Source organism: Amblyomma americanum, chromosome 1 (assembly GCF_052857255.1).
Source record: "Amblyomma americanum isolate KBUSLIRL-KWMA chromosome 1, ASM5285725v1, whole genome shotgun sequence".
Classification (NCBI taxonomy): Eukaryota; Metazoa; Arthropoda; class Arachnida; order Ixodida; family Ixodidae; genus Amblyomma; species Amblyomma americanum.
Window position 1 is genome coordinate 187,323,448 of NC_135497.1, and position 25,411 is coordinate 187,348,858.

Here is a 25,411-nt window from a genome sequence, read left to right on the forward strand (position 1 = left end):
GCGTCGGAGGCGGGCATTTGGAGGCCGCATAGCACCACTCAGGCGTTCAATGAGAGTCCGGCAGTAAGGGTCGGCCCGCTGTGCTGAAGCGAGATCGCCTAGAGCGGGAGCGGGCACCAGATCAATGGCTGCGGCCGTCGAGGCGTGGGTAGCGATGGAATTAGTAGTTGGGAGTGATGAAGCAACAGGAGGAGAGCACAGAGGTTCTGCGGAGGCGAGGGGGCAACGAGAGAGCGCATCGGCGTCTTTGTGTTTTTTTTTCCCGATTTGTAGGTGACTGTGAAATCATACTTCTGGAGGCGGAGAATCCAGCGGCCGAGGCGCCCAGACAAGTTATTCTGTGACGACAACCAGCACAGCGCATGATTGTCAGTTACAATGGTGAATTGGCGACCATACAAATAGGGGCAACATTTCTGAACGGCCCAGACAACTGCAAGACACTCTTGTTCAGTGATCGTGTAGTTCTGCTCCGCTGCAGTCAGGGTACGACTTGCGTAAGCAATCACGCGCTCAGTCGAAGATTGCTGGCGCTGCAGAAGAACGGCACCAATGCCGTGTCCACTGGCGTCAGTGTGCAAAATCGTTGAAGCGCTGTCATCAAAATGAGCCAGTATCGGATCAGATGTGAGAGTCTGCTTTAGATAAGTAAAGGCAGCCTCGCAGGCCTCAGACCAAACGAAAGGCGTGCTGACTCCAAGAAGCTGATGCAAAGGTGCGGCGATGGATGCAAAACCTCGGATGAAACGACGAAAGTATGAGGCAAGTCCTAGAAAACTGCGCGGGTCTTTAATCCGTGTGGGGCGGGGAAAATGCAGTACTGCAGCAACTTTATCAGGATCTGGTTTTATGCCTCTGCGACTAACGACGTGTCCGAGAACTTTGATAGAAGTGGAAGCAAAGCAACACTTTTTTGTGTTTAACTGAAGTCCGGCCGCGGAAAGAGTACTTAGAACTTCATCGAGGCGGGCGAGGTGCTCAGAAAAAGTCGAGGAGAAAATTACGATGTCGTCCAGGTAGCAGAGGCAAGTTTTCCATTTCAGCCCGCGGAGTACGGTGTCAATCATGCGCTCGAACGTGGCCAGAGCATTGCACAAGCCGAACGGCATAACGTTAAATTCATATAAGCCATCTGGCGTGGCGAAAGCTGTCTTCTCTTTGTCCTCTTCATGCATGGGGATTTGCCAGTAGCCGGATCGGAGGTCAAGACTAGAGAAAAATTGAGCACCTTGGAGACAGTCGAGGGCGTCGTCAATCCGAGGAAGTGGATAAACATCCTTTCGAGTGATCTTATTGAGGGCGCGATAGTCGACACAAAAGCGTACGGAATTATCCTTCTTTTGTACCAGCACGACTGGTGAAGACCAATGACTTGAAGAAGGTCGTATGATGCGGCACTTGAGCATGTCGGTGACATTATCTTGAATAATTTTTCGTTCACTAGAAGACACACGATACGGGCGGCGGCGAATGATGCGCGAACCGTCAGTGTGGTTACGATGCGTAGCCGCCGATGTTTGGCCCAAAATTTTCGACTGGGTATCGAAAGAAGCGGCATGTTTGTTCAAGAGGGCAAGCAATTCTGCTTTTTGAGCAGGCGTGAGATCGTCGCTGATAGTAGCGGAAATAGCTGCCGGAGAAGAAGGATGGGACGAAATGGCGAAGCTGGATGGTGGCGAGGAAAGAACGGTGACAGGTTGAATGGTAGACACAGAAGCCACTTTAGTACCAGCGCGCAGAAGAATGGGCTCCGACGTAGTATTGAGCGCAGCCAGAAGGGCAGTCCCATTGACGAAGCGAAGAAGGGATGCGGCGAGGAGAATGCCCCTGGAGAGAAGACGGGGCACGGCTGTGGCGAAAACGTCCCCAGCATGTACGTAAGCAGAAGCAACTGAGATGACATCTGCGGAGCCGGGATAAAGCACATGGTCCGCGGTGTTGATCAAGTGATGAGATGGAATTGCAGGAGCGTCAGAAGGGTCGGAGTCAGCAACTTCCAGAGTAGGTGGGCAACATGTAATGACAGCTTGCGCGGAGTGGAGGAAATCCCAGCCGAGGATGAGAGGGTGAGCACAGGATGGAAGTACAGCGAACTCGATGTGGTGCAGAATGCCGTTGATAAGGACGCGTGCTGTACACAGACCGGAAGGATGCATGGATTCTTCATTAGCAGCACGGAGAGAAGGACCGCAGTAAGGAGTGCGCACTTTACGAAGATGGGAACACAAAGCAGAACTGATGACGGAAACAGCGGCGCCGGTGTCAATCAATGCGTCTACAATTCTGCCTTCAACATTAACAGCTGACAAGTTCGACGGCAGCGTAGGAGGAATTGAAGGGTGGGCGAGTGGTGCAGCTTTACCTCCGGAAACTGCACAATTTAGTTTTCCGTATTGCGACCAGGTGCCTGAGAGGCTGGACGTAGAGGCGATGAAGAGCGCCGGAACGGTGACGGGGAGCGGGGGCGCGACGAGCGGACAATCGGCGAGCGGTCGGGAGAGGTCGATGGAGAGAAGAAGCGGGGAGGATCGTTGGGGTGTAACGTTGGCCGGTAAGGAAACGATGAGTATGTGTCGTCGTGATGAGGAGTATTGGAGGCAAAAGTAGGGCGGTAACCACGCGATGAGTAGGTTTCGTCGTTGCGAACGGTACCAAACTGGTTACGCTCGTCGCGCTGACGCCGACGACAAACGCGGGCAACATGTCCACGAATTCCGCAGTAGTAGCAGATAGGGCGAGGCGAAGGCGGCCGCCAAACCGCTGGGTACATTGCGGGCCGCTGGGATAAAGAGGCGACAGTCGGCTGTACGGGCGGCGAATGTGAGGCATAGACGGGAGGAGCAGGAGACGCAGCGACCTGGGCATACGTGGGCGCACAAAGAGGCACAGATGGTTCGGACGCCGCGGGACGAGTGACGGAAGCGAGCTCGTCCTTGATTAGATCACGCAATGACGAGGTCGGAGGCCGGTGCTGATGGGAATCCAGCGGCGGTAAGGTGGAGCCGTGCAGCTCCTCGCGGATGATGGAGCGGATGAGAGAGCGCAAGTCCACATCAGTTGGAAGGCGGGGGTCCCAGGCGTCTTGCAAGCGGAGGGATTGGAGGTCGTCAAGACGGTGACATGTGGTGCGGATATCGTTGACTGAGGTAGGGTTTTGGCCAGCCAGCGTGGTAAAAGCAAAGGAGCCGATGCCTTTAAGAATGTGACGGACCCGATCGTACTCGGACATGGCACTGTTGACACGTCGACACAGGCTCAAGACATCTTCAATGTAAGACGTGTAAGATTCGCCGGGCAGCTGGGCACGCGCATCTAACTTTTGTTTGTAGATGGCCGGGCTGGCACCAACAGTGCCAAAAATTTGCCGAAGCTGCGATGTAAAGTGGGTCCAGTCCGGGATGGTATCTTTATGGTTGACGAACCAAGTCTTAGCCACGGCGGTTAAATAGAATGGCACGTGGAGAAGCTTCATGGCAGAGTCCTAGCGATTGTAGGCACTGACCTGATTGTACTGATCGAGCCAGTCCTCTACGTCATCACCACGGAGACCCGCAAATGTAGGAGGCTCGCGCTGAAGGGTCGTGACGGTCCATGTCGGGTGCCCAGGTGACATAGGAGCAGCGGGGGCGTTGGAGTCAGGTTTGCGGGCGGAGGGATCAGCAGGTAGGGGCAGCACACCTGCTGAGGCACCGGCAAGGCCTGCGGAAGCGTCGCGGCGTTGTGGGTCGACGGTTTCCATCTTCGGAGATGGTCCGACCAGGTGACGACCGGAACGGAGCTGCAGTGTGGCGACGGAGAGGACGCGGGATCTAGAGCAGCCTCCACCACTTGTGAGACTGTGGACCAAGCGAGCTCTTTATTCCCGCTGGCAAATATGGCGGCCACTCCTCAAAAGACGAAGATGCGAGATGATGATGAATATTCACAGATGAAGACGAGGGTCACGCACTGTGCTCACAATATAACCAATACTCATTGAACAAAGTGCTGCACACGCTACCGGTACCAGCGCTTTGCGCGAGCCGCATCGCGCAGCCGCTCCGAACCTGTCCGGACTCCCGTCTCAAACATGCGTCACTTCCGGCGGGTGGTAATGGCTCCCTTTTTTCCAGTTTCGATATTGAAGACTGATTTTTACGTGCCGTTGGAACCTTAACTGCTTGAAACTGGAACGTAATGTTTTGCGGGTAACATAATCCAGGGGTGTAGAATGAAAAAAATTGACGGTGGTTTAGCTCCGGTTAAACCTCGAGTGACGCGATAGCTACAGCTGGCAGAGTGGAACTTGGTCACGTGACCAACCACGTGATCAGCCACGGCGCCGCGCCGCCGGCTGCTGCTCCGCACCACGTGACCAGCCATGCTGAAGGCTCGAAATGCTATCGTAATGTATCTATCGCTACAAAAACAACCTTTTTACGGTTTGCAAAATTTCTGTCAAGTAGGCCTTGTGCAGTGTTCAAAACGTTCTGGACCGCAGCTAATTGCTTCCCACATATACCTAATATATTCCTGCTAAAAATAAAATAATGCGATAATTAGTTTCCGTGCGTTTCAAAGAGAGCCTTGTGCTTGACGGCTCGAAGGGCCACCCCACAATAACCATGAATATAACTAAGGTAACACACCACAGCCATAAGCGCAATTCGCGCGTACTTCGTTTTAAAAGATGCCCCGAATAGTCGGGCAGACACTATTCACGTTTATTTAAAGAAAAAAAAACAGCGTTAGCTCTTACTACTTACGTTTGTCGAGGACGCGTCTGTCTGCAATGAAGGTCAAATTGACCAAAACAGCAACCACTTGACCACACTATATCACATAGCAACAGTGTGCGCATAACTCCACAATTGATATCTATACTTTCGATCCGTTATATATGCGCCAGTATAGCGACCATCGATGTGGGACACCCCCCTTCCCCGGGACCATAATTTTCATAAAATTTGGGGGCCACCCGTCTGACGCAGAATGTTTGAAGTGGTGTCAAATGACTTGGCATGTTCCTGAGGATAAAATTAATAATTTCGATTAAGCTCAAAATATGTGCGGAATTCGCAACGACGACCTTTCCGCCCCCAAACCGTGCATTCCAAGGACCTTCAGACGGCCGTTACGGCCGAACCGTTTGTCGCTGCGGGTTCCGGATGGTGTCAAACGATTCGTCATGTTGTGATGCACACGTTTAAAAATTTCTTAACTGATATAACGAGGAAATATATCGGATATAGGGAAGGTGGCTGTATATTGCAATAGTATAGTGCAAAACTAACGATGTAGATGGCACTGCTTCTGTGAAAGGAATGTTTCTGAAATGAAACATCCGTGGGATGTTTGGATTCCACCTTCTCCACGTTTGCTGAGCATATCCGCCCCGGGAGAGGACGGCATTAACAGTAACTTAAGACACCCAGAAACCTAGACGACGCTTCCATCACAGTCCTCACGGATTTTGTGAACGAGTGTTGGAGGGAGAGAAAACTCCCAGCGTCTTGGAAACATGCCATCGATCGTTAAATTCATCCCAAAACCGACCAAAAAGCTAGCGCTCGAAAACATCAGACCTATTTCGCTTACTTCTTGCATAGGAAAACTGATAGAGCACGTCATACTAGACAGACTGCAGTCCCATATGCACAAAGAGAATTTATATCCAAACACTACGGTCGGCTTTAGACCACATTTATCAGCACAGGATACGATGCTCAGACTAGCAAACGAAGACCTATCTCAGGAGCAAGAAAGGAGTACCAGGACAATCCTAGCTCTAGATTTACCCAAAGCATTTGATAACGTCAAACACAAAGCAAGCCTAGATTCTCTTTCATCGTTGAATGTTGGCGAAATAACGTTTAACTGTATCAAGGACTTTCTCTCCGATAGAACGGCTAAAATTCAAATTGACACATTCAAATCCGACACCTTCAGTTATGAGACAGAGGAACGCCGCAAGGATCGGTCCTCTCCCCCATCTTATTCAATATAACCCTCATAAAAATGTCATACGAACTTGCCAAAATCCAAGACCTAGAACATTCTTTGTACGCGGACGATATCCCCCTTTGGACCACCAAGGGGAGTATCGGCACGATACAAGATACGCTACAACAAGCGGCAGATGCAGTAGTAGAGGAGGCACAAGCCGCGGAACTTGCGTGTTCCCCCAACAATCTGAAGTCCTCATCCTACACCCAAAGCGTCAAAGAAAGAATAAAGCGCCTGAGATCAAAATCTACGCGGAAGGGGCAGCCATCCCAGAAGTGGAAACACTAAGAATCTTGGGAATGCTGATACAGTCAAACAAAAAAAAAATTCTGTTGGCCTAGCTCTGTTAGGCCAGGATATACGTAGTGAAAGCGAAGAGACTTCTGCATGGGAAGAGTGCATTCACTAGATGCGCCTTTATTCATGGTTAAGGCTTGCGTCATCGTGGCGGACTGGTATCGTCTCCGCCTCAAACGCCAAAGGCCCTGGCTCGATTCCGAGCCTCGGCACAGGTTTGCTTTACTATTATTCAGTGAGTGTACTGGGGGGGCTTCAGTGGCTCCCATAGATGCCGCCACCGAATACGTTGGTTAGCGGTTAAGCGAGGATCTGTTAAGGCGCGTTTATAATCCGGCGTAACGCGCGCGCGCGCTGTACGGCGACGTCACGTCGGCCAAAGCGAGACCCTCTATACTCCAACTGCGCTTGACCGCCGACGCGCTCGGCGGCTTCTGCGCATTCTGATCGCACTGGCGGAGACTTGGAGCACGTCTCTATTTCGCGCCGAGTGCGCCAGCCGCCACCGGCCCGGCCAGACCGGTTCGGCTCCGCGGCGAGGCGCGCGTTATGACGTCATGTGCCTCCTCGGAGCACCGCCACGGCGAAATCGCAAGTTCGCGGCCAGTAAAGCTTTCGCTTTAAATACGACACACTAATTAAGCAACTGAGAAACACCGGAAACCAAATCTCCCTCCTCACCAGATGTATCGCAAATGGGCGAGAAGGATTTAAAGAAGCCGAGACCAGGAAAATAATCCAAGCCTTCGTTCTTAGCAGAGTCATCTACTCTACACCATACGTCACCCTCACAGCCAGAGAAAGAGACGACCTGGATTCTCTAGACAATCCCACAAATTTGCGCTCAACCTCCCTCGTCGTACCCCAAATGAAAATGGCAGTGACTTAGCTCGGCTATGCCGGGATATATGTAGCGAAAGCAAGTGTGAAACTCCCCGGTTGGCCTTGTTCACATATTCCACAACGTATGAAGCACAGGCATAAACGTCCAGTATGACCTGTAGGTCCATGTTTGATTTCAGTACCGAGGCTATGCAAGGATTGAAGGGGTCGCGTCATTCTTACGCCTATTCTCTAGCTAATGGCACGCTCTTCTTCGGTTTCTTGAGTCCGCTGCTGAAGTCCTTTGGTCGCATTCCACCGTTCATCACGGGTCGTCTTCAGCCTTTTGGAACAGCCTTTTGAAGTTTGGTGGCGTCTCACGACCGTCCGTCCCATCCGATGACAACGCAAAAATTAAGCCACGTGTTGACAGTAAGTGCAAGCACGAACTGCCAGCAAAGCAAAATTCGTTCGAAAATGCACTCCCTCTCAATAAATTCGGCTTTCATGAGCGGACAGACTTACTGAGAGGCGATGACTACCAGCTTTGCATTATTCTCCTGCATTTCTGCAGCCTTGTGATCGCTTTCGATAAACCTCCCGAGAGCATGAACTTTCCTCACCTCATTAAGGTAACGAAGCAGCACCACAAAAAGAACTTTTCCGCAACCTACGGAGCTCCACTAATAAATCTCATAGCAATGCGCGTTGTGCCATCTGGCTTAGCTTACAATGCAAGGAACTAAAAATTGAGATTTGCGATGCTTATAGTAGTTAATAAAAGTCCCTGAATTTAAGAGCATAAGGGGGATTGGACATTCAACTGCACATTCTGAGATCTTTTACAAAGATATTTAAACCAAATATTTTTGGGCAGCTTCAGGACATGGCGCGCGTTTAATGTAAGCGGACAACAAAAAATGACGCTCTTTATGGTAGCTGAAGTCACTCATTGGGCACACATAATTTCTGAAATTGCAGTACTCAGTACACGCAATATCTCTGGCAGCATACGCAAGCTTGTACTGGCTGCTTCTGTAATTACGTTCAAGTAACGTTAGTCAAGGCGGAATGACGACAACAAAGCTTGCGTCAACTAGAAAACTGTTCATTCCATGGGCGAACTCGACGTGTTTCAAACAGAAAGGAGTTCGGCGCTCAGCGATAAAACATGTGCTTAGTCAGCTGAGATCAAAAGGACGGTCGCTCTCGCTTTGCAAAATTTAACGGTGACAAGGAGCTTGAAGCATTAGACGTCTAATGTGCTAACGACAATTTTGAACATGGAGAGACTTGCGCGCGGAATCAGTCATTCCAGAGAAATCTGGTGGCCTCTCGTTTGACAACAAAAGCGGAAAGGCCGCGTGCCATCGGCTTCGAGCAGAGAACAATGCATTACAGTGCTTCTTGACACTTGGGCGCACGTTAGTAGTATTATTTTGACCTATCGATACAGGCCTCTCATTTAAGGAAGTTGTGACGTATATGAGGGTGAAAATAAGTGCATTCAGGACGTGCGAAAAGCGATATCGGCGTAATATCTCCCAGCAATCAATTTATTTGACAGCACAACGTTAGTGCACTCCAGTCTGACTTTAAACTCTACAAGCATCGTCTCAAGCCACCAGCTACGGCGCTATCGGATTTACGGTTCACACGTCGTAGTGAATATTCTCCGCGATATAGTACATTTTTATGGGACGAGCGCAAAACTTTCGTACTCTGAGTTTTCATTCTCTTCCCCTTAGCATTAACTTGTCATTTAATCACGGACCGTGAGACATACGAGGGAAAGTGATCAGAGTATTTCCTTATGGATTTAAAAGCACAAATGCTCGACATAGTTCTGAAGAATGGGAGAGTGATTTCTCATTTTAAATGTTTTCATCGAGCGAAGTTTGTGATGAAGAACGTGTCCACATGTGGACTGCGTTGAAGATACGCAGCTTAAGCATCTGCATTTTGTTTTCTTTGATTTCGGTGCTGCACTCACCATGAACCAGAGTGCTACAGCGCGCCGCCGCCGATGCAGGTATGGAGCCATCGGTAGGGTCGTCGCGCCTCTAGCGGCGGCGTAACTGATAATAATAATAATTGGTTTTAGGGAAAGGAAATGGCGCAGTATCTGTCTCACATATCGGCGGACAGCTGAACCGCGCCATTTTCACTGATCGCGGATATTTCATTGAACATTATGTTCCGAATGTACCCTTCATCTTTGAAGCGGCGGCCCTTGCTCAGCTGGCGTTCGCATCGCATGCCGGATGACCGGAGATACTGAAGAATTTGCTCTTCAGTGGGCTCAGCAGCCTGCCTCGGACTTCGCACACAGCCACCAGTCAATCCTAGAAATCCTCCAGGCACCAGGTGCTGCCCAGGACACGCAATCGTTGACAGATTCCTACAAAACGTGCTCCGCAGCGGCACTCACTCCGGCCGGGTTGGGCGCACAGTACCCTTCCAATGAGCTTCCAGCGCTGTACGTGAGGTGGCAGCACAGGAACATGAAAAAAGCGGATTACAGACGGGCTGCTTTGTTTCACCCTACCGTCTCTCATGCTTTCACCCCACCTTTCCTCCTCATTGTAATACCTGTGGTGTGCCCAGATCCTCTTAGTGACCTTTGGGAATGTTCTTCCCCACAGGCAGTACCCCCATCCCCAATCCCACTCATTCTTCCTGGGAGGCTGCTTTACGGACCGCTCAGCCCAGCGGCCAGAAATGGCTGGTGGATCGGGCCTTACGTGAGGCACAAGCCCGTGGACTCCTGGCCCAGTAGGAGACCACCATGGAAGATTTTTCTTTCTTTTTTTTTCTTCAAATAAATGTTGTTTCCATCCATCCGTCCGTTGTAGTTTATTACTTAAAACATTCGGAGGTAATAACAACCACCGTCCACCCTTAATGTCTGCCTATATTCAACTCAGGAACCGCTGATAGACCAGTTCATTGCGCATACGTTATCTTATGCCTTCGCGGTCAGCGCTACAAGGTGTGAAGGCTGAGTTGGCACTCTAGTTATTTTATTTTAGTCTGGCTGCAACAAAATCATTTTTGATGCCATAGGCAGCATGCACTTCATGCATTGCATTAAAGTGTAAGAATAAATATAAATAAGGTGCATAAATTTAAGGCATAATGGGAAATAAACTCTGCGTGTTTGCTGACATTGAGGCATAATGGGAAATAAACTCTGCATTTTTGCTGACAATGGCGGCCGCCAATAATAATAATAATAATTGGTTTTTGAGGAAAGGAAATGGCGCAAATCTGTCTCATATATCGGCGGACACCTGAATCGCGCCGTAAGGGAAGGTATATAAAGGAGGGAGTGAAAGAAGAAATAAAGAAAGAGGTGCCGTAGTGGAGGGCTCCGGAATAATTTCGACCACCTGGGGATGTTTAACGTGCACTGACATCGCACAGCACACGGGCGCCTTAGCGTTTTGCCTCCATAAAAACGCAACCGCCGCGGTCGGGTTCGAACCCGGGTCCAACGATATATATGAGACAGATACTGCGCCATTCCCTTTCCCCAAAAAACCAATTATTAACCAATTTCCCTCCATCGAAACGATGCCGCCGCAGTCGGGTTCGAATCTGGGTACACTGGTTTTGTAGTCGAGCGCCTTAATTAATAAGGCACTGCAGTGGGACGGCGTTGAGCAGCATTTTCTTACCCTGCCAAAAAAGTATGCTGGATGCGCAGCCGTTAAAAAACCCCAATCAAACGAACAATTCCAGCCCTAAGTTTGCTTCAGCAAAATGTTCACGTCGCGTTGACGGAATATTTTTTCATTACAGCACACCACTTATGTGGAACCACCGAAAGAATGCACAGAAAGTATAGTGTAGCAATCAAAAGAGCTTTGCGACACCACTTAATTTATTACAACAATATGCAAATGCTCTAGAAAAAAGTTATACAAAGTAATAATAATAATTGGTTTTTTTGGGGAAAGGAAATGGCGCAGTATCTGTCTCATATACCGTTGGACACCTGAACCGCGCCGTAAGGGAAGGGATAAAGGAGGGAGTGAAAGAAAGGATAATAGGTTCCCTAGTGGAGGGCTCTGGAATAATTTCGACCACCTGGGGATCTTTAACGTGCACTGACATCGCACAGCACACGGGCGCCTTACCGTTTTTCCTCCATAAAAACGCAGCCGCCGCGGTCGGGTTCGAACCCGGGAACTCCGGATCAGTAGTCGAGTGCCCTAACCATTGAGCCACCGCGGCGGGGCTTATATAAAGTACACACAAGCTTTATGCACAATCAAAATTATGGTGTCACTGTAAGCTGACTTCAGCACACGCTTTACCTCCGCAGCCGTTGATTTTTTTTTTTCAAGCTGACGCAGGAATGAGTAACCTCATTCGAGCATAGGTGGAGATGAGAAGCTTCTGAACGGTTGCATTGTGTACTTGGCGAGGCCTCACATTGAACTTTACCATTTTACTCAAAAACGCTACAACATGTAAAGATGATTGTACAGTAAGAAGGCTTTCGGTACATTCCGTGATCCCCTTGAAAAGTTCCTCGCACGACTTTAGCATACTCATTACTTGAGCCCTGGAGTATTGTAGGTTTGCGCCGTTCCCGTTGTATTCCTTTAGCCTTGCAGGTACGAGTGCCGACTGTCTGTCGAACCTAGCAGAGCAGCTTTCCACTGTTAGCAACTGTTTATCTTTTTGATAACGCCTTTCACGAGGAATCCAGCAATGTGAAACGGGATGCTATATTCTGTAGATGTTAGCTCTTCAATGAAGAGTATCAGGGAGTCTTTTTATTTGATATGGGTTTGGCTCACCTAGCTAGCTCGCGCTTGGCATGTGTTGGAAGATCGACCAGATACTCTGAATCATCGAGAACATAGCTGGTTGTCTTCGGCGTATGCAAAAATTGGCTAAAGCACACAAGTTTGAGAGTACACTTCATGTCCAAAGCATCTGGAACCGGCTTCTTCAGGCGAACAACTGTGGAAACCTGTTTCCCACCTCCATTTCGATGCGGCTATAGTGAACTAGAATACCTGTAGATGCGGCCCATCTTCATCGTCGGCTGTCGGGACGGACAGCACCGGTTGGGCGAGGAGGGAAGTCTCCCTCATGGGGGAAAGGGAACGGCGACGGGAGCGCCACCTCGTAGGTTACGCGGAATTCTGCGGGACCGGACAGAGTCTCTACGAGATCCGGCCAGCGTTACGAGCGGTTGGAGCCGCAAGCTCTCGTCACCTTCCGCGGCAGGCGCACGGAGGATCCGTTGTGCCTTGCCGCTGGACTTCTGGTTCCAGGCAGCGAAGCGAGCGCAGCAAAAGCGCGCTCTGGTCGCCTTCCCCAGCAAATGCTAGGGAACGGCTTTGCCGCGAGAATGCGGCGCGCACGGGAAAACCCGGCCGCCATTGTCGGCGCATACAAACGTTCGCCGCCGATACCTCCGAAGTCGCGCCCCTGCCCCAGCCGGTAAGTCGGAAGTCCTTACGTAGCCTTATATTTCGAGGAATGCCTCGATGTTTTGTAGCTAGCTGGCCCGCTCTGTGTATTAATTGCAACTGTAATAAATAGCATATGAGTGTTCACGTTGTGTCGTCCCTTCCCTTTGTCCCTCGAGCACGAACCCCCTCCGCGGTTAGCGAGCGGGAACGCTGCATCCGCGGAGTGGGAGTGCGGGCGGGGCGGAAGGCTTGTTCCCCCCGATATTTCCACACAGCAGAGAGGTTTTCCAGGCAATCTTGTAGTATTCTGCCAGTGATAAAGTGTAACCCTCAGAGCTCGAAAGGATGTGTTGATGTACAAAGAAAGAGTGTTGATGTACAGCAGTAGTGGTGATTAAAAGGCATGCCTTGAAAAGTACTGATGGCCAGCTTGAGAGTACAGACCGCTTCATAATGCTTCTCCATGTCTTGAAGACTAAGAGAAACGGAGGCTTGACGCAATGACATCAGAGTATACCACTTCGACACAAGCTCTAAAAACCATGCTGTGGTTTCGGCTTCTTGCTTCAGTATTTTTATTTCAGCAAGTACCGGACTGCAGCGGTGGTCTCTGAAAAACTGCACAGCAAATACCACTTTCATGTTTGTGAAATATCCTGAGGAAACATGTGCTTCAGAAAGCTTCGACGCGAGCTTTAGCTCCCTTTTTCGACAGCACGTACATGTATAGTTTCATTAGCAAAGTGGTATGTGGCTTAAAATATTAGGTTAAAGAGCTGCACCAAACTTCTAGTCCAGGCCGCCATGATGGACATTTGCTGTACAGGAATGTCGGCTCACGGAATTTTGCAAATGGTGTATAAAACAATTACTGGTCTTAGTATTAGAACTGCTAATCACCACACAGGCAATAAAAATCAACAACTTGGAATATTTCGATGCCATTATATTGGTACTCAACCAATGGGACCTTTCTGTCGCGCAGCCATCGTGCCTTCACCTATTTTCTACAGAGCCCCGCATGAAAGCTACGGCGTAACGATCACCGATGGGTTCGCTTTCACATCTATTTATCAGTAACAGAGTCTTCTGCTGCTTTAGGCACAGATTTCGAGCGGCAGAGGGCTAGGGCACAAAGGTCCGGGCGCCAATGCAACGCACGCATGTATTTCATGTGTTACGTTCACTCAGTCACTTTACACTAAATATCCGATACATAAGCGCGCAATTGCGCGTCCTGAAGTGTACGTTGGCTAAGCATTTTAGACAGGATACACGATTCCGCGGCATGATACCAAGTATCATGCGCGAAATGAATGCCTCCGAAAACTCTAACGCCGTTCTCAGCCCACACGTTGGGTATTAATTTAAAGCAGTACACGTAGCCAGGAAACGAAACAATGCACAGGCGTGAAGTGTTGGCCGCCTGCCACTCGTCACGTTTCACCTTTACAGTACACAGACTTCTTTTCGGATCTCTCGGAAATGCAAACATTCTCCAGCCATTTGGGGAGGGATTTGTGCACGCAGGCACGCAACACCCCGGCATGTCTTCCCCGTCTTGCGGCCAAGAAAAATTGCAATCGACGGGAAACAGGCCGCCACACTTGCAACTGACGCAGGCGGGACAGGGAATGAGCACAATTATGGCGCGCGCCCTCGCCGAGGCGGTATTAACCATGGATACAGCCTTCTAGAACACTGCAACCATGGCATTGACCCTTTCAAAGGATGTCCCCAACCGAGCGGCGGAGGGGGGCGCGTGCATCGATTGATGCCCGCTCGCCTCCGCTCTGGCCTCGCCCTATCTCGAGGGGGGCGCTCGCGCGCTCCTCTCGAGACCGGCCGTGGCTTACCAACGCAGCTGAGCACCAAGTGTCAGCGACTACCCGGGTAGGGCACCAAGCGGCCGGGCGACTTCCCGTTTCGGTTTCAGGCGACCGCACTTTGCATAGTAGCATGCGCTGCAGCCTGCCACAGCCCTTACGGAGCATTATTTCAGTTCAGTACGGTCTCCTATTATCTACCTTCGGACCAGAAAAAAGCAAAATTACATTCCAAGCGCTCTTGAACGGCCATCAACGCAGCTGCGCCACGGCCTTCGTCAAGCAGTGCGAATCCAGAACAGACACCAGGTGCTGTGTGAAATGAACATTTATCATTGCTCCGTATAAGCGCAAAAACAAGCCGATACAGTCGCCACCTGGCGCATAACTAAGCTCGTTCCGCGCTTCTTGTGCGTCCATTGTTACGGCTCACAGCAGTGGCTGTCGCTCCTGGTGGGCATCGCCAGCTGAAAAATACAACGAGCATGTGTCATTCTGATAAACCTTATACAAAAACTGTGCGAACAGGCGCAACGCGCGAAAGCGGCGAAATTACGAACTATAGGGAAATCAGGCTTCCCGTAACTTAGCATGCGTAACATTGATGCACCACACACAAGACTACAAGATATCCCCAAATGATTTGCAAGCATTCCTCCATTCCCCGACGTTGCTCTAGGCCCCCTAAAAGCTATAGGTCTCATTCCACGCAAACTGTGCGTTTTGTCCGACAAGTATTTGGCACCGTGCCGGCTACAACACGGGCTCCCAATTCAAACAGTCTACAGTGAACCAGTCGCTCACAGTGCGTTAGGAGCACTGAGAACAAATGCGCGGGTGCAATGCGTCTCCAGAAGCGTAGAAAGTTTTCAGCGCACCAGCTCATTTTTTTTCCGGTCGCGTTTTGAAAAGCGCACTCCCGTATTGTCACTACGCGGGTGCAATGCGCGTTTTCACCAGAGCAGATGACGTCTTCGACCACAAGTTTCTAGTTTTTAAAAGCTTTTCATGCGTTACTTTTTTTCTTGGCAGTCTTGAAAATTAAAATTACGCTCCCGAACTACGCGAGAACGCTATAGTATTCAACACGCCTGCCCACTTTTTTTTTAAAGTCGACCACATTTTACCCAGCCATCACGAATATCACTCGAAAGAAGTCGTGTATTGTTGGGGGCCATAAAAGATTTCGGGCCCCCGTAAAACTCAATACACAACCATGCGAAACTAACTGCTAGGTACAGTGAACTAGAAGTATACATCTAGTTCACTGTACCGCTAGCAAAGCGCACAAGGGCCAAGGCATGGGCGCGCCCTTCGCTGGCGTGCTCGCGCGTATACTCGCGCCATGGCGCGAGCAGCGTAGGCGTGCCTTTCACAACTGCGCCATATTGCGCCGGCCAGCGTGCCCAGCGAAACTGCTTGAAATGCAGCGCAGTTTGGCAAAAACGAAACGTTCCTCACCTCGCCACAGCAGGAGTGCCACGAAATGCGCCAGAAGAGCCGGCAAGCCACGAAGCGTGCGCGCGTCATCACACACTGCGTAATTCAAGGTACCCGGGCTGGCGTGGTCAGCCTAAACTGCTTGCAATGCAGAGTGGTTGGGCAAAAAAAAAAAAAAAAAGCATTCCTCACCTTGCAGTCGTCAGAAAGTGCATGAGTTCCGCGTCGAAGACGAAGTCAGACGCAGAAACACGGAGTCAGCGCTTGAAACAAGATCGAACTATACTAAACTACAAACACACACACATGCATGCCACCGGGTTTTCTCGAAATGGGGCTAGTAATGCTTTTGCATTAAAACACACAACTAAAATAGGGTGTTTGCAGTCTTTTAATTCCATTTGACCGTGGCACCCGCCAGCCACCCGCGATTTCAATCTCGAGTTTAACCGCAACACAATTAACAACGGTCAACTATACACTGGCTGAGGGACCTCCTTTAAGAGGCATTCGCCGCCATGTAGGGCTGTAAATTTAGCCCAACAGGCAGTTTTTTTTTTTTATAAAGCAATCGTAACTCCACGAGTACTGCTCTAAAGTTTCTCCCCAACAATCACAAGGCACAATTTTTTCACAGTAATACTCAATTTTATTCAGTTAGTCAAAACGTGCAACATCCTTACAACCGATGAACCTCTCAGCTCGACACATTTTTTTTTTCTTTTGTATAAAGCATAACTTTTGAAAATCGGTACAACAAAAATGGGTGGGGTGGCTTCATTTGAGAAAAAATGCTGTACTTTAAATGTTTTTATTGAAGCAGTACAAAAGACTGCAGTATTAACAGCTGGTAAAAAAAATAGTTCTTTTCCCCCGCACATCCACTTTTGGCACCATGTTATTGATGTGGCAAACTTGAAAAATGCACGCTCAACCATTCTACCTTACAGCTAAATAGAGCACAACCTTCCCTCACGCTTAATTTCAGATGAATACGAAGTGCCCACAACAGGATTTCAAATCAAAATTTTCACCACACCATTTGTTAATACTGCAAAAAGACATCTGCTGATTAGCTTTTCATCCGAACTTCACTTCAGTGTCACCTGTTCACTACTTATTCCAGTGGCACCTGTTAGGCTAATGTTGGTTACAAGTCAAGTAGTGAACTGCTCACTAGATAATCTTGAACCTTTCAAGGCTGGCTAGATGGGAATCCAAGGCCATTAGCAGGACAATTAAAGTGCGCCAAACCTGCTGCCAACTGCAAACAATAAAACGTTCTCATGGTGCTGCGGGAGACAATGAATGGCGGAGCTGAAAAAAAAAATGGAGGAGAGTTACCATGTTAAACCAAAGTTCCACTACACCTAGCAAGGCAATCAGCACTAAAAATTATTATTGCTCTATTTGGAGCAGCCTGTAGTCAGTGCCAAAGTTTTGGGCTAAAAACTGGAAGTGGCAGTTTGCCACATAGCCCTGCTTGTTTGTCTCTAGAAACCTTGGTACAGTTTTTTCTGAAAATTAGAAACTAATTTGTAAACAAACACCGAAGTTGCACATTTCAGCTTACCAAAAAATGTTTCTGCGGCCCTTCTGTATATTAAGCATGCAACAAGTTTTGCCCAATCATACAACACAAAATGCCAAAGGAAACACCAAATTTATGTGAACGCTTTGCCTCAGCATAAGCATCCATGCTCAACACAGCATGCCAAAGTTTTCAGTTTTTTGGCATGCATGTGCACGAAAAACAAAAACTCAAGCAGCAAAAACCGCAACAAAGATAACAGAAAAAATGAAAAGAAAGCAAATTTAAATTAAATAACTCCACCTTTGCTCTGTTTATGAACACACTAAAGTCAAATTCTCTTTGCACTGCAACAGTACTTTTTAATGGAAAACGCACCCTAAATTTGTCTTGGAGGCAAATTTCATAATGATTCTGATGTATAGAAATAGAATTCCTTTCATAATGGTGCACTGCCTAGAGCTAAAGATTATACCCACCTCCAACCCTAACCCAACCCTCAATTCCTAGAAAAAAAAAAAAAAGGCCAGAATTAATGTAGAAACATTACAACTGCTCCAGGAAAATTTGCAACATTTCATAATATACATGAACGGTTGCATAGCTGAATGTAAACTCATAAATAACCAGCACTTGCAAGTTCATTAGCTGAAACATTTAGTACTTTCAAAGGTAGTCGTAAAATAATAAAAAGGTATGGTACTACACTCAAGCACTTCAGATGTTCTTAAGGAGGGCAAAAAAATCTTTACTTTTGATAGCTATAATGAAACTGGATATTCCGATGACACAGCAGATCTATGTTTTTGTTTCCCTATTAACCCACCTGACATTCACAAATGATTCAGGAAGTAGCACATGATACCAAAGACAGAGGAGTCCTGGCATAATTTTTGTGACTGACTCCAGCACGCTATTCAAAAGTCACTGGTACATTCATTAATGACGCCAATTCGGAACTGATCCAAATCTGAGCTGCACAGATAACATATAAGTGGCTATCAGTCACTAAAATTTAAAAATATTGGTATTAGATCACCGAAATGGAACAAAAGCATCCAGCATGGACAAAGACTTTGCACCATCATGCATAACAGCTAGTTGCAGAAAAATAATTTCGTACTACAATGTGGTCAAAGTACTTAAAACCATTTTACCCAATTGCGCATGGGAAGAGAAAACAACAGAGCATTGTTTTGGCAAACCATGCTTCTACAGCACACAGGGACAATGGTAATGACTAGAAACTGCAGGTTCTCAGCTGGCAGTCAGTTTAACACAGGAAGGGCTACTGCCCATCTTCGGAGCTGCACAACTCACTTCCTAATCAGAGGGCAAATGGCACCTAAAAACATTGACAATAGGCACTCACTTGGCACACTCATGTACTTCATGTACGAACTTCACTATTCACATATATTACTTTGTAGACGTTGCATGCACACAAAGAACTGATTTAACAAATATTATCAGCGTACTGCAGTGCTCCTGTCTCTTGAAACATAAAACACAATGCCACAAGCAGTTAAAGCATGCAGTTCCATTACAATAATGAAGTGCACCGAGTGAAGTATGAGTGACCTGCCAGCACCAGATGGTAATAACTGTTACAGCCAAATAACAGTTGGTATGAAAGAATAAATTAGCTGCAACATTACCTTTACATGGTTTAGAAAGCTGGATTGTATTAGGTGCAGTGCATCAGCAGGTATTCGATCGGTCATTGTTTAATGACAGCCAATCTAACATCTTTCAGTCACAAGCACTGCCTCATGAATAAGACAGTGTCACGTTAGTTTTTTTTAGTTTTATTTTTGAAGCTCACCCAATATTGTGAGCTTCAGACAGCCCTTGCAAGGAATTTCACTCTGCCGCTCCGAAGTTGGGACCATTGGCCTGAGAATGAGCCGCTAGCATGTGAACACCTATCGCTCAGTTGAAAAAGACATGCCACTACAAAGATGGCTGCCCACACTGTAATACAGGTTCGTCTGCAGCTTATCTGATGGCATTGACAAACAAATGAGGGCTGAGCATTGCATGTGCCTGTCTGACAACTGTGTGGTCTACACACGACAGGCATGCCACAGCAAAACGCTGAAGTCCCATGCATTCATGCTGAAGAAAACCCACACATAAAGGAAGGAGTGGGGAAAGGAAGAAAGGCAAAACGGAAGCAAAAGGCCGGCTCTATGCTTCCATTTTAGCACAGCTATTATGAATAATCAGAGCTCCTAATGGTTTATCATGCACAGAATAGTGTATAACTCGAACACCATTCAAAGTATGCTTTACACTGAATATGAAGGATACAGTTACAAACCACAATGAGAAGAAATGTCAGGAATTGTGCTGTACACTGGTGTACATTCTAGCTTGGGGTATTTGAACACGACCAGTTTCTGCCAACTTCCTTGCCACACCATTTTTCTTTTCTCAGATAAATGGCCACATTACATTACCTTTCTGAAGTCAGTGCCATGAAGCTTATGGGGATGGGGCGGCCTTCCTTGCACACAGCCTTGCTTGCTTGTATTAGGGGCTGTTAATCGAGCCTGCTAACTGCATTCAGCTATTTCAGAAAACATTTGCAAATTCCCCACAAGCAACAGTGCAGTAGTAAGAATACGAAGCTTAAGCTAAAAAATGAGAAATTTAATTGCTTGTTGGGATGACCATTTTACTTTGCTCTAAAGACACTTGCTAAAACAAGAATTAATGCAATTCAATATGATATTGGTGAACAAAGGCTTACAAAAATCAATTAAAATTGGAGCACTAACTCAGTCTAGTTTGAAAAGTTGTGAAATAAAGCAAACTGAAGCCTTTCTACTCACTGCACATTTTTATTTAACCTTTGTACACAATAGTGTACATTGCAAACTCTCAGCTTTTTCTTAGTGTGTGCTCAGCCAGCACCAATTTCTTTACTTCAGGCTAATTTAGCAGCCTTTAGTATGCAAACAGGATGCTTTTTTTATGCCAACAAGCAAATGCAGCAAAAAATATTTCATGAAACAGTGAGCCAGATAGCATGTTTTCCACCATTTTCTGGCATACAGGTTTTGCTACCAGTACTAATGTCTTATTTTTTTGCATCACGCGCACCTTCGAAACATAAAATGATTCCACGATCCTTACTGTGTCAATCCTATAACTCCTGGTGTTTTACTATTGGAGTTTCTAATTTTCTGAGTGTGAGAAATTATCTATTTGCCTGTAAAAAATTAATCACTGGTGTTTTCCATTGCAAAACTGACGAGATAGCTTTTTGAAACCTAGATATGGTATTTAGGCCGAAAAACGTTTTGTTTTGATTTGAAATAATAATGGCACCTGACAGGGCTAAAGCGAAATGCAAAAAAAAAAGGCCACATTCACTCAATGACAGCACAGTTCCTTGCACTTCTACCCTCAATCTACAAAGAGAAAGCATGTATTCTTGGTGCAGGTAAACACACACACACAATACGGAAGCAGTTATTATACTTGAGCCCAGTTTCATGGGTAGCACATTCATTCCACTTCTCAGAAGACAACTTATTTGTGGTTCTTGAGCATGCACACATGCACGAAAAATAAGGAACTGATTGATCTAAACTTGGTTAAACAAGATACATAGCTTGAAGGCAGGCAATACTATTTTGTATACTGTTACTGGCTGGCGCAAACCGAATCAAAGTAAAAAGAATGGCTTTTATTGGAGCTGGTTCAACAGCGAGAATGAAGAGGTAGCTTTGACATCCACTGCAATAAAAAAAATATAGCAAAGCTACCGCAAATTAGATGTTCCTTCAGTCTATCATGAGATCCACAAGTCCAATGTTCACTCAATCAATGTCTATTCACATAATTTTGTGCGACACTCCTGAAATGTGGCTCAGCCTAGCAAGGAGGGAGCTGGTATTGAAAAGCATGCCAGTGCAAGTGTCCAAGCTAAAGTACAACGTTTTGTCCCATAATACCAAGGAAAAATATGCAACATCAACCTCAGTTTATTTAAAATATAACAAAATTTTCTCCAGGCTGGTATTTCTGGGTTATAAATTTTGACTGAACAACCAGCACAGCAACAGTTACACAAAACAGATGTGCGTGAGATAAAACATGACCAAAGAAGCATAAAACATGACCAAGGAAGCCACTCCCCAACTAGGATACAAATATAAGCCAACATTTAAAGCATGAAAATCAACATTCAACCAGACAGAAGTGCTAATATGTGATACCCAGAACAAAGATATCATAAATATGTCTTGGATAGAGAGAAGCCCACAAGCACAATAAAAATGACACATTCAAAAATAAAAAACTTTACCCAAGGACACTGGGTACATTCTATCATACAGTTTTAACATTTTGTTACATTCAAAAACTGCTCTACAGCACACTTCCTAAACTACATCTAGACTCACACTTGGTCTCAAAAAAAAAAAAAAAACTGACAAAAGAACAGTTAATGATTCCCATATTAAAAAGAAAACACATTCATTCCACGGTCAATATTCACAACCGTGCAAATACAGAAGTGACACAGAAAAACACTGAAGACTGTAATTCAAGCTGAAACTGTATACACCTGCATCCTGGTCACAAGTGCCAGAAATGCAGAAGTACACTAGCATATCCAATGTGAGGGCATGTTGGGGAAACTAAACACACATTCAGTAAGCATTCCAAACTTGCATTCACACATGCACACAAACAAAAAATGAACATTCATTCAGTTAAAACATACACTTGGTCCATGCGTTCAAACACTTTCATTCAACATCATTTTTCTTCTGTTTTATATTAGAGTTATCTGCTGCAAAAATTGATGGACAATATATATCCAACTCTTCAACAATGTTGTAAAAAAATGCAGTAACTGAAGAAACACACAGACACAAAAAAAGAGGGACTGGAAAGTGACAACTGCAGGGTAAGAAAGCACTGAGAGGCAATGATGCAACCTGTGCACTTGCTTTCCCACATGCTCTGAAAAATGATCAGGCATCTGTAGCTCACTGCTGCCTTAACCATTGCAAAATGTAAACCAACCTGATGCCAAATCCTACTGAACCTAAAAGAAAAAGGAAAGCAGAAATGGAAAAGTGTAGAGAGAGATTTCAGGGGCACATCAGGAAATATTTAGAGGGTGAAATCTGCACTGGAATATAAGAAGCACTTCAAATTACGAAGCTGTTGTTTATATGCCTGAAAAAGCAACAGCACAATGCATGCCTCTAACCTTTCCGGTCATCAAATAACTTGTGCTGAGGAGATTAACAAGAATGTGTAAAAAATAAAGAAGTATTGATAAGTGGCATTGCAAAACAAAGTTGCAAGGCCCAGCTGGCTTTTGCAAGTACACAAAAAAATGACAATGACAAGATATTTTTTGAACGAAGAAACCAACAAAGAAGGAAGCAGAAAGAGGACCACTGAATACCTAAGAAGTCTGTCGAGTAATAAAACTATACTATTTAGTTTCCCCAGAAACATTTGACAATACTGAGCAACAAAACTACTTAGGTTAGTAAATTTAAGCAAAATACAAAAATGAAAACAACAAAGTGTACCCAGAGGCTCTAGTACACAAACTGGACCAAATGCAGCTAATATGTTGCCCACTTTCAGCATGACAGTGAATTTCCCAAACGCTGACCTGTCCGGATTTTTATCATGTATAGACTTTCAGACAGAAAAGGTTTACTCGAACTAAACTGCACATTGCAAGGCATAAAACTAGAGTCAACCTGAAATGTTCTCAAAGGTCCCAAGTATTCCTTAAGCCAGTGACCAACATGCATAGCATTCAGCAATTTCAAGCTGAAAAGTTAGGCTTGAATCTTTCACCTGCTGAAAAACATCATGATTGCTTTTGCCAGGATAGAAAGAATATCACTAATGCAATTTAAATATTTTTTCTACCTTTACTGGCAGCAAAAAATTTGTTAAATTTTAATATTTCAGAAGCGCAGAGATATGCCAGCTGTGTATTTCAGTGAACACGAATAGCTTTAAATGAATGCATGTTTCATGTGGAATGAATGAAGCCCATGAAAGTGCTAGAGACAAAGACACCTCATTTACAACAATGCCAGAAACGGGGAGTAATGTTAAATGCTGACATACTAGGGCTTCTGCACTGAAGCAGAAGAACGCTTCCTCCATGCTGCACTTTCTGCACTGGTTGCTATTATGCATCACCGGCCTGAATTCTGGGAATCAAATTTCAAATTCCCTTCCAGAGTGGAATAAGCAGTTACATTAAAAGCTGCAGACAAGAGAAAAAAAACAGCGCGAAAAAACTACACCGAAAGGACGACATCAAGAAAGTTTCCCAGACACATTCTGAAGGAATACCGGGGACATAGCAGCCCGACTGCAAAGAAAAATAGTGCAGAAAAAGGCCCATGAGAGGGAAACAAATAATGAAAGACAACCAGAGAAACAACTTGCAAGGGCATCGCAGGAGGAGGAGAAGGCAGCTGTGCAAAGAGCTCAATCGCATGAGGTGGCGGCTTTGAGGTTGCTTGCGGTGCCAGTCTTAAGAGCTGGCACGCCATCCTTTCCAATGAAAAGCTGCAGCCCCTGGCCCTCTGCTGGCTCTGCCTCGAGGTTGGTGTCGCGGATGAGATCCTCAATGAGCTGGTCAGCATTGACACGTGTCGAGTCCATGCGATGTTCCTCAGTAATCTGTTTCTACAACACAGCAGAAGAAGTGAAAAGAAAAACGTAAATCACTCATATTTACACAAAAAATGTGCTATCAAACAGTGTTTGCTCTCTGATCTGACAGTATGTTTAGCATGCACTAGAGGAGTTTCAGATCAGAAGAAACAGTTCTGACTGCGAAAACTGAAGTAAAATGTTGACAAGAAAAAACCCCCAACTGATAAATGCATGACATTTTTTTCAAAGTGTTCTTCTAGAAATGCAACGAGGAATTTTCCCACATTCAAATAAGCTTATTTCTCCACACACTAAAATGAAGCAATGAGTTGGGAATGGAAATGCCACTCTGGCCAGCTGGGTGCTGGTATTGTGGAGAAGTGCGGAATAGAGCAAAGTATCTTGAAACAAAGCCCCAATGAGTATCCCGGCTCCCGCTGGTCTAAGCAAAAGCTTGTTAACGACACCAGCCAATCATGGCCCTAGATAGCAATTTGGAAGTACCCTGCTGCTTTCCCCTTACTGTTTTCTTTTCATGACGGTGTCTCACAGCCTTCCAGGTATGGTAACCCAGGTTTTGACTGAACTTCATAATAACCCATCCATGATTAGCACTGAGAGCAAGCTGCATGAAAAAAGGAGACTGTATTACACATGCCTACAATAACTGGTACAGAAGAACATAATTAATTCAAAGCCTGTTGGACTGCATAAGATATACAAATTAAGCAAGTTTTCTAATTATGGGAAATCAAAGCAAAATGAAAAAGCAATGCAGAAGCATTGTTCAACCACTTGCAGTACGTTAGCATCGTTACCAGTGCACCAAACAAACCTGCGGTTGAAGTTTAACAATTAACTCCTACGGCAGCAGCTCGTTTGTTGTTCTCATGGTCACCCGAAATTCGGTCATGTCGGCTTCAGCGTCCACAGAATATGGCCACGCATCTTCTCTTAGTGTAACTCGGTTATTGGTAAAGCTCTTCGCAGTTCATTGGCGCTTTCACACAATATGTTCCTCGCGCATGTGAGGGCGATGGCCAAGGTTGGATATGTAAAGCTAGTGGTGTATAGTAGCTCTTCAGGCGCTAACACAGAAGGGCAGCTGTCAGTTAAAAAGGAGTGACAAGCACAGCACACGCATGGCATCCAGCCGATCTGGGCACGGTGTGGTGTATTTTGTATTGATGAGTTTGGGATGGTGTGCAGTGTGCATGGAATATAGTTTCCGATCGAAATTTGGGACTTTTTTGCAGCACCGGAACATGACCCATAGAAGCAATGTGCAAGAGCGCCGGAAATTTCGGATGCACTGTAACTGACTGTTAGATTTTTTGGACCTCATTCGCACTTCCTGCCAATATCCAAGACGCTATATGATATGCACAGTGGAACCTTGTTCATTCGAACTGCAA

The 25,411-nt window shown here is 46.3% G+C and overlaps 1 protein-coding gene across 7 annotated transcripts in view; it reads right to left on the bottom strand.

The window, feature by feature from the left end:
* Positions 1-16,431: 16,431 nt before the first annotated feature.
* LOC144114372 (EEIG family member 2) overlaps positions 16,432-25,411 on the bottom strand; it is a 49,399-nt gene continuing 40,419 nt past the window's right edge. For 6 of the 7 annotated variants that reach the window (XM_077648063.1, XM_077648059.1, XM_077648064.1 and 3 more), the window contains exon 8: positions 16,432-24,026. In XM_077648063.1, coding sequence (XP_077504189.1) covers positions 23,826-24,026 — 201 coding nt within the window. In that variant the 3' untranslated portion in view covers positions 16,432-23,825. The remainder of the gene's footprint in view (positions 24,027-25,411) is intronic. The other variant, XM_077648061.1, reaches the window with a different exon arrangement.